A 14573-nucleotide genomic window follows, 5' to 3' on the forward strand; every position below is an offset into this window, starting at 1 on the left:
ATATTAAAAAAATAATATTATTTTAAATAAACAATGAAAAAAGTAGAGTTGTGGTGAACATATTGACAAAAATAGGTTGGAAAATCGTGGACCCAATATACGATTATAAGAAAAATACACGATTTATCTTAAATTATATGCCCAGTTCACAATTTAAACTCAACATGGCTTTAAATTTTGCTAATAGGAATACATGTGTACAAGAAGAAAATCGTGGACCTAGTCCACAAGTTCCTCCACTCCCTAAAAATCTCCCTAAAATTGTGGACCCTCTCTCTTTTTCATCTTCTTTTCTTTCTTTTTGTTCTTCTCCCTTCTTCTTCCTTTTCTTTTTCATCTTAAAAAATCTCCCCAAAATTGATCCTTTCATTTTCCTCATTTAATTAATTATAATTTTTATATCCCATATTCCACATTTTTCCTCCTTTATTTTCATATTCCAATCCTTTCACCAAAGAAAGAAAATTGTAAAATTGTAAAAAAAAAAAAAAAAAACTCGTGACGAGGTCCACAATTTTGGACTCATGGCAGCCACCTGACAGCCATGCTAGTGGTGATATAATTAATGAAAATCGTGTACCAGATACATATTTTTATCACACACAAACAGTGAAAATTGTATACCGGATACACGATTTTTATCACACCCAAACTACCCTAGTTTGGTGAATAGTTTGGTCTTTAACCTTATTTTTAAAATTTATTTATTTAACATTTTATTTTTGAATTTTTTTCTCTAATTTCCTATTTTTATCATTATTTTCAAAAACTACATTATTCTTGAATTTATTGGTAAGATATGCATTTTATATTGAATTTAAATATCAAATTTCAATTAAAAGAGATAAAATTTTGGGTAATGTAGAAAAGAAAAGGTAGCGATCAAACAACAAGCAAATGATAATTCATTTGCAAATGACTGGTTGCTTTTTTCTTAAATATAAGATTTAAAATAATAATAATAATAATAATAATAATAATTAATAATAATAATAACCTCTGCAAAGTGGCAGCCAAAAGATAACGGTTGGATTATGAGCCGTTTAAAAATTCCCTTTCACCATTCTCCATACATCTCAGCCGTTGGAACTTTGAAAGGCAAGTAAAAAGACAAAAACCCAGCATACACTCAATTAAACCCCCAACGGCTAGTTTTCCTCTATCAATCTCCTCTGCATATAAAATGGAAGCTCCCTTCTCCACAAAATTCATTCTTTCATTCATTTTCCAATTATAATATATTCTCTGTTCTCACTCCATCGGTGAAGAAGAAGAAAAGTTAAGTCCCCATCCATCATCATCATCATCATCATCATCATCATCCATGGCTGGCTTTTCAAGAGCTCTGTTTCTTCTCACCTTTCTCCTTTTCAGCTTCTCAGAAGCCAGAGAGATCTTGGTCGGAGGCAAATCCAATGTCTGGACAATCCCTTCTTCTCAATCTCAATCCCTCAATCAATGGGCTGAAACCTCCCGTTTTCGCATTGGCGACACTCTCGGTAACTTCCTCTACTCTGTTTTCACGACCTCTGTTTTTTATGGGAATTATTGAATGATTAAACATGATTTTTTTCTTAATTGAATGTTTGTTAACAGTGTGGAATTACGAAGAAGGGAAGGATTCGGTACTGAAAGTGACAAAGGAAGATTACGAAGCCTGCAACACCGAAAACCCAGAACAGAGATTCGAGGATGGGAATACGAAAGTGGAGCTACAGAAACCAGGCCCTTTTTATTTCATCAGTGGGGCAAAGGGTCACTGCGAGCAGGGCCAGAAGCTGATTGTTGTGGTTGTGACTCCTCGCCGCAGGTTCATCGGCATCTCTCCGGCGCCTTCTCCGGCGGAGAGTGAGGGTCCGGCGGTTGCTCCGTCGAGTGGAGCTGCGAATTTGAAGGTTGGGTTTTTGGCGGTGGTTGTCGGAGTTATGGGTTTGCTGTGAGGATTGGAACTACTTGATTTTGGGTTCTTTCCTTGGTTTTATTTGTTTGATTTAGATTTTGGATGTAACTCCACATTCCATTCGGAATATCCAAAAAATATTAATATATAATATTCGTTAATTTTTCCACATTGAAATTCTCGAGTCTTCCAAATCTCAATCAATTCTCCATCTTGTCGCTCGATCATGATCACTGATGATTGCAAGTAGCCAACGTAAGAAACATTCCATAAAACCCGGACGATTGTTAAACACCAAATAAACCATTTTAATCATATGAAAATGTTTGAGTTTCAAAAATATAAAAGTGCTACCAAACTCGAATGTTCAGATATAAAACATGATGCAAAACTTATGGAAAAATTAATGAATATATATTAATAAATATTTTGAATATTCCGAATGGAATGTGGTTATCAAACAAATAAAACCAAGGAAAGAACAATCAATTAGTTAATCCTCACACCAAACTCAAACATCAATATGAAAATTTAAAGCAAATATTATATCAAAATCTTATATAATTTTTTAAATCTTCAATTTCTAATTTATATAATCGTGGAAATAGGAATTTACCTAAAGTTTTTTAAGAATTGAATTAATCTCAATTGAGTATGACAAAATGAACATGTTTAGTTGCTCAACTATAACGACTTCAAATTCAAAGTGAACGTGAAAATAAATAAATAAATTGAGTATGCTCAACTATAACGACCTCAATTTCAAAGTGAACGTGAAAATAAATAAATAAATTGGGTATGTTCTCAATAAATTTATGGAATCATGTAATTTTATATTAAAAAAAGTTTTATTGTTTATATAAGATTAGGTTAAATTACAAATTTAACCCATATATCAATAGGAGAAAATTAGAAGTTAGACTATATATATATTCTAAAAATTAAAATTTTGTACTTATAGTTTGATAAACTCCTGTAGTAGTTTTCTTTTTCCTCAATAAACAAATTGACACGTGACAATTATTTAAAAAAAAAAACCAAAGAAAATGTTTTTTATGTATAAAAAAGTAGTGTATGGACTTGAGTGCAGCCATAAATAATATCTATGATTCCATCAAACCAATCAATGAATTCTATTTTTTTACACTATACATAACTAAAAATAAGACCAAAACAGTATTAAATCTCATCTCAATGTTTATACGGTAATCACTTATCACTTCCACTATATTGTTCATAGATTTAAACAAACGATTTTGTGTATGCATTATCCGGAGGCTTCTCCTTATCTTCCTCGACACCATCCTGCAATCTCAGTCCTCCATTAAATTTTTTCAATCAATCTATCTATAGTGAAGAAGAAAGAAATGTCATATGGGTTCATACCAGATTCTGTTTCGATTCCAGAACCATGGGCAAGTTTTCTAAATCATGACTACGGTTCTGTAATTTCTGCAGGTACCAGAGTCTTCGTCTCAAAAATCTTTTCGAAATTTGAAACAAAAGGAGGGGTTCAGGATTCAGGAATGCCATTAGAAAACTTTTAAGGATGTCAAAAGATCATATTCATACCCAACTTCATCTTCAAGAGTCTCTTTTCTCTGTTTCAGAACCTTCAATTTTCTGTTCTTCGAGACAAGTTCCTACAAAATCATCTTTCATTCAATCGTTCTTCAAAACAGCCACTCTGCAAATTCGAAAGAAGAAACTCGAACCTTCTGGATTTCCAATAATTTAAGCTCTGCTTTCAATCTCCATGGACAATGGCGGATTTCCGAGAATCGATCGACACTCTTCATCTTCGACTTTCAAATCAACAATGGAATGAACGAGAAAGAAAGCATCAATCGATTTAGGGTTTTAGTGAAGTGGGAAGAAATCGAAAATTTGGGAGACGTACCTCATCCGCATCATGGGAGGAGAAATTGTGAGGATTCGATTTGGAAGTAAGATTTCTCTGCATTTTGATCCTCAATTTCTTCCATATTTTGGAGAGAGATAGAGAGAGAGAGAGAGGACATTGGTTTGATATGAATCTTATCTTTGGAAGTTTTTTGACAAATGATTTTTTATGAATAAAAATTGGGAGTGTGACAAATGATTCACACTAAAATGAATCAAAATATTTATAAGTAAGGTAAAATATCACTATCCTCTATTTTTAATAATTTTATCATTTAAAATAATTTTTCTTTTTATTTCTAAACTTGTTATTTTTTTATAAAGCTTTTTTAAAAATAATTTGAAGTTTTGAAAAGAAAAAAAATTATTTTTATTTTTAGAATGTGGTTAAGAATTCTATTCTTTTAAGTAAGAAATATGTTGTGAAATATTGTAAGTTTGAAATAATATAATGTAAATTCAACTGCAAAATTGGATTAATATTGTACTTTTTAAAACTGTTAGCCAAATATTGTAGTTTCAAAACTATTTAGAGAAATACGGTAGTTTTTCGATTTGCTTGTATGTTTTTTCCCTTAAAATACCTGTATGTCGAGATTTCAATACTTGCCAAAGGTTCAATTTTTTAAAAAAAGATGTATGTCGAGTGCTAAAGTCTAGAACACCTTTTTTTTTTTTTTTTTAGTCCAACACTGTTATTCCCTTACCTTGGTTAAGGTACTCTATACAATTATATTTCTTTATAATAACAAAAAAAGATGTTCTTGTATTTCTTAATAATAAATAAAATCTACATCCTTAACTCTTAACTCTAAGAGATATCATAGAAAAGAATAAATTCTCAATCATTTTTTCTTCCATAATTTGAAAATAATTAAAATGTTTATATTAATACAACAATTTAATGTATCTCATTCATTTAAAAATAATATTAAAAAATCAATATGTCCCACAAGGTGGACGTCGTCGATTTCAAGTTGGTTGTTGTCGTCTACTTTGAACTTGAGGTTGCTCTGGTTCCTTTTCATGTTGCTCTGAGTCCTCTTGATGTTGCTCTGGTACCTCTACAAACGTTTCATAGTATAAATATTCATTATGCTCTCCACAACCGCGCCCATGTCCATGCAAGTATAAAAATGTTAGATCAGCTGGCTTTGCGTCTGCGTCATAGGAGACAATTTTTCCACATTGTGGGTGACCTCATCAAACTCATCTCCTTTTGTTTGAGCATGTCCCCTACGTCTAGGAACTTGTGGAAGAGCAATAGGTATATCGTACATATAATATATCTCCTCCATATAGCTCTCATTGTTATTCCATATAGCAAGAACCTAGTTTGGATCATTTACAACATCACGAATACTACTGTTGTTCGATCTCTGTGAATTATAAAACGATTAGACAATATTTAAAATAAATTTAAATTAAAAATAATTAGAAAATATTTATTTATGTATTATATGACCCACAGCTGCTCTCGGACGAGTAATGTAGCACCTTGTAATATTATTGTACCAATTGATATAATTTTGAGTGACATCCTTATCAAATTTCCCAATAGAAACCCATATGGCAACAAACCTTGCACGATAGTGCCATCGCACTACCAAATGTGCAATTTTTCAGACTAATCTCCAGTTCTTAGGTCGATGCCGTGCAGTAGACGTTCAGTATTACAAGGCGATGGGACATCCTATTGGAAACCAAATTGTCACATTACCCTGTCCCACTCACCAATGTGAAAACATATGAGAGGGCGTATCATCCGCCATATGTTTTGACCGTTTGTACAAACATCGGGCAAAGTGTCCATGACAACTTTTTAAAACTCCCAAATAATCTAAAATATAAAATATTATATTAAAAAATATTAAAGAAAAATACATTAAAAATATGTAGAAATAATTCAATTGATTTTAGTATTAATGTACCTGATCAGGTTGAAGCAGATCAAGCATGTATCTATACTAACTAACTACATGTGTACTGTCCTAGTTACACAAAATTTGTCTCTCCACCTATATTATTAAATCAATATTTTAGATTTCAAATTAACTAGACTCGTCATATAAAAATATTTGTTAAATTAAATTGAATTAAAATAACATATCAAAAACTATAGGCCCGTCTAGCTAATTGAGCATCATTTACATGTTGGAGCCATTGTTGGAAACCATTCCTAAGCCCATAATTTCAAAAGTATTCGAGGCCCAGCGATTTCATGAATTTCAGGTTTTGTTGCTTTGCATAGTTGTCTATACAACCATGCCAAATATACTCCACCCCAAGAATATTGTCCCACATCATAAAGGTTGACTAACAATGACAGGAACATCAAGTGAATGAAATGACTTGATTTGTCAGAAAATAGACTTCTACCCATCATCTATAGTATATATGCTCGCGTATATCTCATGACAACTTCCTCATCTGCATCATCAACAAACTCACGAAATTGTATCCCTAACCATGTTAAACTCAACCTCGATCCTTTAATTTTATTGGCAGGTAGGGTTACATTGAGTAACAATTGACAAATATTCAGCCAGTTATCATGCATTACTTTGGTAACTGGCTCACCGTCAACAAGTAACCCGAACAATCCTTTTATGTCCTGTAGAGTGATAGTGCACTCTCCAGTGGACACATGAGATGTATGTGTCTCAGGCCTCCATTTCTCGATCACTGATGTGATGAGATACCAATCTAGTAGAATGAATCCCAATCTGGCAACTCCATAAAATCTAGACATACGAAGTAATGGTAATATTCTAAGGTGGAGTGGGATAGTGCGATGAACAACCACCTCTCGATGTCTATAATATATCTCGCCAATGGTACGATCTTCCCATATAATTGATGATCGATGAATCAATTGATCATACAGAACATCAGGATCAATCGATCTTGGATTTAAAGCCATAATCTAAAAGAAAAAAATATTTATTTCTAGAGTAAAACATAAAAATAATGCAGTGTACGTTGACAGTTTATAGTAGTCATCAATAAAATCTTTGTAGTTCATGTTAAAACGTGAAAAAATCGCCATAAAATGCGAGCATGGAATGTCAAACGCTTGTCACTTGTTATATGAACAGTACCACTCGGACCCATTTAGCCTTAATATTTGAACATTTCCTCCTTTAACATTGAGGCTGTGATGTCCAATCTTCACATGAAACACACCTTCATATCGATCGTATTACTGTACTTCATGTTTACTAGATCTTGCAACCCATTTATTAATTTTTTTCGTGTGCTTACTTGAATATTTACTCACTTAGTATTACAAATATATTTAAAACAAATTGTTGATTACTAAAAAAATTATTACCGAGTGTATTTATCTCGACGCTCCAAACAGTTCTTATTTCTTCTCTTCTTTTTTCAAAGTAATTTACGCACTTGAAGAATATTATTTGAACAAGAGCATTTATTGACAATATTAGAACTCCTTTGAGGACTTAATTTATGCACTCTGATAGATTTTATTGTCATCCACCCGTACCTAAACCCTCTATCGTGTGCTTGAATCCATTGCTCAAGTGCTGTAAAAAAAATCAGACAACTCCAATTTTTTTCTTTAATGTTCTCAATGACTTTATTACACTTTTGAATTTGAAACTGATATCCGACACGATAAACATAATTCTTTAATGTGTTGAATTTTTATTTTTTGTTGAAATTTCTGACCATATGTCGTAAACAAAATCGATGGTGACATTTTGGCCCCGTTCAACCATTTGCTGGATTGTTTATTGCTGAGATAATGCCAGCATGTCGATCCAAAATTAAAACACACCTCTTCATTTGTAACAATTTCTTTCAAATGTTTCAAGAACCATCCCCATGAGTTGCAGAATCCTCATTTGCAATGGCGAATGCAAGAGGAAGAAGATGCTCGTTTGAATAAACTGATGTAGTAATTAGTAACTTTCCTCGATATTTTCCACAAGTAGGTATCGTCTATTTGAATCACCAGTTGATATCTATTAAAAGCTTTTATATAAGGACTAAATGCCCAAAATACAGAAGTAAGGATGACATGTCGTTCAGTTGACGTTTTCTTCACTCTCTACTCTACATGTGTTTCGGGATTAGTCTGCTTAACCATATACTGTCAGTTGGGCAATAATTTGTATGACTTATCCCAGTCACTGGACACTTTAGCTAACGCCTTTCTTTTGCCCTCCTCACCCTATGGTAAGGAACATGATATCTAATTTTTTGTTTTTATGTCAAATTTTAGTTGTGCCATGCTGATGGACATCACAAAAATCTAGTGAAATCATTGATGAATCTAACTACACATGATTTTGACTAAGTTCTGGGTAAAAACATGTATGTTGCTTAACATACTTAGAGATCTCAAACAAGCCATGCGACCTTTTCTTTGTTGCACGAAGTCTCCATTTGAAACCTTCTTCCCACTCTTTACACCGAATTGCTGAAATCGCCAGTGTCGATTTCACAACCTCATACGGTGTGTGACACTTAATAGCAAAATATTTGGCCACATGTATAGCATTTCTTTGTCTTGACAAATCATCCCCTTATACAGGTGGGTATTGTTAACATCCACAAGGGCTACAATTGGGTCATGTTCTTGAATGCTATGTATTATAATCATATCCAAATCAATAAATGTATCTGAAGGTAACTCATGTTCAAGACCATCAAAATCCAACTTCTCGAATTTATCATCCGTTTTTGTTCTAAAATCCTTGATTGATTATTAGCCACCATATCTTCATAATCATAAGGTGGTGCAACTGATGTAGGATCAGGGTCAATACATTGAGTCAGATCTTCAAACAGACCAAAGAGTTGTGCTTCAAGTTTATATCCAACCCTACCCTACTCACATTAACATATAAATGCACTAAATTCAAGAGTGGCATCGCGATTGAAAACATTAAGTTCATTGCTTGTTCATTAGGAATAGGAAATGACATAAACCTTACTGATCTTGATGACTCAAATGTCAAATCAGGCATAAATCCGATTAATTGAGCCCAAAGGCCAGACCTATGGACCAACTAAGCCCAAGTCCAACTAATTGAGCCCAAAGGCTAGACCCATGGATCAACCAAGCCTAAGCTTGCCTGTGAACTCTATAAATAGAAAAGCTCTCCTCATTTGGAGGGGTCAGCAATTCTACACTCCAGAGAGCTTAGAGGGAATTCTCTACAATCAGAAGACTCCTTGACTCTTGAAGCTGACCACGTTTGAAGACTGAAGTCCTTTGGAGATATAGGTATTCTGAAGACGAAGTCCTTTGAAGATACAAGCATTCTAACCACGCTTGAAGACTGAAGTCCTTTAAAGGTACAAGCATTCTGACCACGCTTCAAGACTGAAGTCCTTTGAAGATGCAAGTATTCTGAAGGCTGGAAAAGATACAAGTATTCTGAACACACTTGAAGACTGAAGTCCTTTGAGCATTCTTCCAATACTCGAAGCTCAAGAACACCCTCACGCCCCGCTTATATATATCAAACGATGCATTCAACCGAGAGAGAATCAGAGGATCAAGCACTAGAGATTGAACCACATCATATCAAATTAATATCAACATCAACCCCAACTTAAGTTCAACTCCACGAAACAAGTTTCTTCGGAAGCCTCGTGTGAACACTAATCCTCCAAGAAGATCAACAAGCCCAAAGGCCGATCGTCCGAGAAGATCAACAAGTCCAAAGGCCGATCATCCAAGGAGATCAACAAGCCAAGACTAATCATCTAATAAGATCAACAAGCCCAAATGCCGATCATCCAAGAAGATCAACAAGCCCAAAGGTGATCGTCCAAAAAGATCAACAAGCCCAAAAGTCGATCGTTCAAGAAGATCAACAAGCCTAAAGGCCGATCATCTAATGAGATCAACAAACCCAAAGGCCGATCACCCAAGGAGATCAACAAGCCTAAAGGCCGATCATTCAATAACAACCACTTAAAGATTATAATTTATTTTGAAAGCATCAAAATACTATGTATTAGAAATTGTACTCACTTTCCTAAAGATTAATGCAAATACAAAATTCAAGTTCCACAAAATAAATTTCTCTTGAAATCTCGTGCGAACAACATCCACATTTTCTTGTTTTAGTTCAATGAGCCTTTCACAAAACCCCAATCTAACAACTAGAGAGTTAAAGCTAGGGATATCTAAGTCTTCCACCAACCAAAGAACCATTTAGCTTCATAATAAAGCAATAAAAATTAGCCAATGTAAGAACAAATGAGAAATTACCTCTAAGGAACACAAATAGTAAGCATTACAGTTCATCAAAATGTGTCATCGCTATTTTAAGACAAATCTCACCAAAACTATGAAGCCACATTCTCCAAAACCAAATTGTTTATCACTTAATCCATGAAGAAAATTAGCAACCTGTTACTCTTTGAAATTACAAACAGAACTAAAAAGTCAACCATTATAATGGAAACTAAACACATACCTCTCAACAAACAGATCCTATTTCCAAACCACAAGTTTGTAATGAAAAACGGGGAGAACCGATAAAAGGGAGCACAAAACATAGATCTAAGAAAAAGGGTACAAAAGATGAGCAGGGGGGGTTAGGGAAAAAAGAAAAAGGATGAAAAATGAAGATCCAGTAGTGAAGCAGGAGAGATGAGAGAGAAAGCAAAAGACAGGTTGGAAGATGAAGCATTTAAAATTATGATTAATTGTAGAATCAAAATGTGTGAATTGAACTTACAGATTGTTTGCATTGGCACTGTCCTCGATGCAGTAGTGTGAAAACACCGACAACGGCTTAGCACCGATGGCGATGCAAAATCACTGTGGCAATGTGAGAACTCTTTTCGACAACGTGAAATCTCCTCGACAGCGTGAAGACATTGTGTATACAAACCCTAAATTCACGTGAGTGATTAGGTATACGCGACAACCATCACGCGAATTTCGAAACTAAAATGAATTAGAAAAAAAAAACTAAAAACCAGCACCTAATTAATTAAAACTATTATACTTGACATTTTTAAAATGACAAGAATACAAAAATAAACTTGACGTTTTTAAAATATCAAGTATTGTGTCCGCGTGAAAAAAAATCTAGAAAAATCCCAACCCTTCACCTTTTTTTTCATTTTCTTGACGGTTTTCTTTAAAATTACCTATTACTAGACTTTTTTTTTTTTTTTTTTAATAAAGATGTCAAGTACTTAAAATTGCAAATGACAAGAAATATTTTTTTTTTCTTGTAGTGGATTTTATTAGATAAATAATTTGTGTTAACAAAAACTACCAACCATGAGATATATTAGATTTAGGACATTAATCCCAACAGGTGGTTGGTCATAATCAACTCCATCAACACCATCAATCATATTACCATTTGTAATAAATTTCAAATATTTGTTCGTCATTTTCTTAAAAGAAAAGACAAACAATACATTACTAATTATCAAACTTATATACAAAAAAAAAAGATTAAAAATATAAACAAAATATTAAAAATATTAAAAACTATGAACATCAAACTTATATATTAAAACAATCTAACATTGTAAGAAATATATATAATAAAGTTTCACTCAAATTAATAATTTTGTATTAAATAACAAAAAAAAAACTACTAGACTTTTTAAAATGCACTATATTAAAAAATAGAATATTATAAAAAACAAACAATACATTACTAATTATCAAACTTAAATACAAACAAAAATATAAAAAATATAAAAAATATAAAAAATTAATAAAAAAATATTTGAACATCAAACATAAATACAAAACAATAGAATATTATAAGAATATATAATAAAAAATTCATTAAAATTAATAATTTTGTATTAACAAAAAAAAACTACTAAACTTTTTAAATAAAAATAATACTAAAAAAGTAGAATATTATATATATATAAGCAAACATTACATTAATAATTATTTTACTAATTATCAAACTTAAATAAAAAAAACAAAAGAATAAACAAAATATTAAAAATATTAAAAACTACTCAACAAAATTTTAAAATGCATCACGATTAAGAACATCGGATTTATAATTTTGTATTAAATAACAAAAAAACTACTAAACTTTTTAAAATGCACTAATACTAAAAGAATAACACTAATACTAACAAATGTTAATATTATTTAAAATGTAAAAAAGAAAAAAAAATATTAACAGGGTAGGTTTAACTCAATATAAATAAGATTATTAAAATATATAGAGAAAAAACTATTAATATCAATATGTAAATATTTTTCAATTCAACGACTAGTAAAAAAAATTAACATGATAGATCTACTAACATCAATATATAAGGAATTAAAATGGTTTATCTAGAATAATATAAATATATAAAAAAAAAACTAATAATAAATAAAAAGTGAACTCACAAATTTAATAGCGGTTTTACTTTTTTTCCCCTCAAAGTGACAACGGTCCCTCTTTTCTTTGTTATTTGTTATTCAACAACAAAAACTACGAAAAAAAATAGAATATTATGAGAATATGAATCTCTAACTTATTTTTAATTTAAAAAAACTAGGAATTTTGTTGAGTGAACGTTACCTCTTTTTGATTCTTTGTTTCCCAAACAACAATAAAAACTATAAAAAAAATATAATAGTATGAAAATAGGAACAAAATTTATAATTATTTTAAAAAAATTGAAATTTAGTGGAGTGAATGTACAAACCTCACAATTTGATGGACAAATGTGGGAAAAAAAAATTTAACAACAATTTTTGGAAGAAGAAGAAGTAAAAAGATGATCTGAGAGACAAAGAGCCAAATGGAGAGTGATTTTCTAGAAGATTTCGAAAGAGAAGAGCAGTGGCAGAGGAAAAGTATTGTGCAAAGATAGAGGCAAAGTGTGATTTGGGAAGCTTGGTGGTGGGATTAAAAGGTGTAGGTCGAGTGTTGAGAATACGACCCACAGGTTAATGCATAGATGAGCGTTTGGAAAGAATAAAAGCTGTTGGTCAAAAGTGGTCTGACGGATGGAACGAGATGCATAGTGGTCTGACAGATGGGACGAGATGCATGTTAGCAGTATGCTCAATGTTGAAAACTAGACTTATAACTACAAGAAAAAGAGGCTCTCCCGACGTTTAAAACCACCGTCGGGACATCCGTCATTGAGAGGCAAGGTCTCTCCCAACGATGTAAGAGACGTGTCGAGAATTAGAAACAACTCCTGACGACGTATACTAGTTGTCAGGAGATTGGAACTATCTCCTGATGGTGGGAGATTACTCATTGGGAGTTATAATAACTCTCGACGAGTTATTTATTTTTTGGGAGTTCCTAAGGAACTCCTAACGACAATCGAGGGCCGTCGAGAGATTTGGTATAAAAACCCATATCACATAGAAGGCAGATCATCTGCCATCTTCTTCCCCAAATCCCAAACCCTAGGTGAAATTGAGAGAGAGAGAGGTCGTCTGTTCTCTGCTGAGAGTCCGTTTGTTCATCGTCGCTGTTGAGAGAGAGAGGTGGTCCGTTCGCACTGAGAGGTCTTTCGCCGCTGCTGCTGTTGAGAGAGAGATCGTTGATCAACTCGCTGCCCATTCGATCAGCTCCGCTGCCATCGGTAATGTCTTCTTTCACTATTTCTTTTCTATTTAGTTTCGCTATTTTGGATATTTTTTACATTTGTGAAAGATGTAAAATTTTCTCTAAAATTTTATATCTTGTGCAAGATTCTACTAATAGTCATGCATTTGTTATTCTAATTTAAACTCGGCTCTTCAAGTTAAAACTTAAATCAAAAGAATATTTAACATTTGATAAAAAAAAATATTAAGCATACAAACACATGAGTTGTTGCATAGTAGACATAAACCATTTTTACTTAATATCTTAATATTTAAGAAAAAAAATATGTCTCCAATATTTTTGGCTTTAAACATTATGTAAAACTATCATATAATTATTCAATCTTGAATATAAAACGAGGAGTTTAATTTATAGTTGAGAACATGTGCATTTTCTTTAACAAAATTATATAGTAGTTGAAAATTCTTTATATGAAAAAGAGATATTTTAAAATGCTATTGATATTTTGCTTGAGATAGGGATAAAGTAGAGAAAGGAGGAAGTCATTGTTTCTTTAAAAGAAATTTAATTAAATTATAAGTATAGTCACAAAAGAAAATTAATTAAATTATAAGTATAGTCACGAAACTGACTTCCAAATTTTTGTCTATTTGATATCTAAATTTTTAAAAATGTATAATATGTTTTTGAATTTTTAATTTTATGTCAAATAGGTCATTGAATATTAAAAAGTATCTAATAGATTCTTAAATTTTCAATTTTATGTTAATTGAATTTCTAAATTTTAAAACGTATCTAATAGATTTTAAACATTCAATTTTGTGTCCAATAAATCTCTAAAATTTTATTGTATCTAATAAGTTCTTAACCTTTTAACAAATCATTTAAAATTTATGTATCATGTCTTCTTTCGCCATTTTCTTTTTTATTTAGTTTCGTTGTTGATTTAGTTTCGTCATTTTGGATAGTTTTTACATTTATGAAAGCTTAATTATTTTTTCTTAAAAATATTTTTGAAATAAGAGTTTATAAATCATTGTAGAACATGAATGTCAATAGTTTTTTTTGGCTATTTTATGATGCATTTCTGCTAATTAGTAGTAGGAGGGAATTGAAGATACAATGGAATGTTGTGGACTAAGATAGAGAGTTAAGAAGACATTTCATTATTTTGTTATTAATTAATTTAAGGACCCTCCAAGATTTATGAGTAGTCTTTGTCCTTTAATAAATTA

General features: G+C 31.8%; 2 protein-coding genes across 4 annotated transcripts; one reads left to right on the forward strand and one right to left on the reverse strand.

Annotated features, from left to right (window-relative positions):
* The first annotated feature begins 1203 nt into the window (after positions 1-1203).
* On the forward strand, positions 1204-2069 carry LOC120075113 (early nodulin-like protein 1). The gene is made up of 2 exons (XM_039028287.1): positions 1204-1499; positions 1597-2069. Exons 1-2 carry the CDS (start codon positions 1325-1327, stop codon positions 1938-1940), a joined length of 519 nt encoding a protein of 172 aa, XP_038884215.1. The 5' UTR covers positions 1204-1324; the 3' UTR covers positions 1941-2069.
* LOC120075114 lies at positions 2004-3981 on the reverse strand. Of its 3 annotated transcripts, none has more exons than XM_039028289.1 (5): positions 3801-3981; positions 3616-3705; positions 3473-3543; positions 3287-3383; positions 2004-2133 (listed from the first exon to the last, which is right to left on the reverse strand). In XM_039028289.1, the coding sequence occupies exons 1-5, from the start codon at positions 3861-3863 to the stop codon at positions 2131-2133; spliced, it is 324 nt and encodes a 107-aa protein (XP_038884217.1). In that variant the 5' UTR covers positions 3864-3981; the 3' UTR covers positions 2004-2130. The 3 variants fall into 3 exon arrangements, 2 of the variants coding, with proteins under 2 accessions (XP_038884217.1, XP_038884216.1); XM_039028288.1 differs by lacking the exon at positions 2004-2133 and adding an exon at positions 2986-3205 and having other exon boundaries at positions 3801-3978; XR_005481191.1 differs by lacking the exon at positions 2004-2133 and having other exon boundaries at positions 2986-3352; positions 3473-3975.
* Between the last annotated feature and the right edge of the window lie 10592 nt (positions 3982-14573).

The sequence above is a fragment of the Benincasa hispida genome, chromosome 4, assembly GCF_009727055.1.
Source record: "Benincasa hispida cultivar B227 chromosome 4, ASM972705v1, whole genome shotgun sequence".
Lineage (NCBI taxonomy): Eukaryota > Viridiplantae > Streptophyta > Magnoliopsida > Cucurbitales > Cucurbitaceae > Benincasa > Benincasa hispida.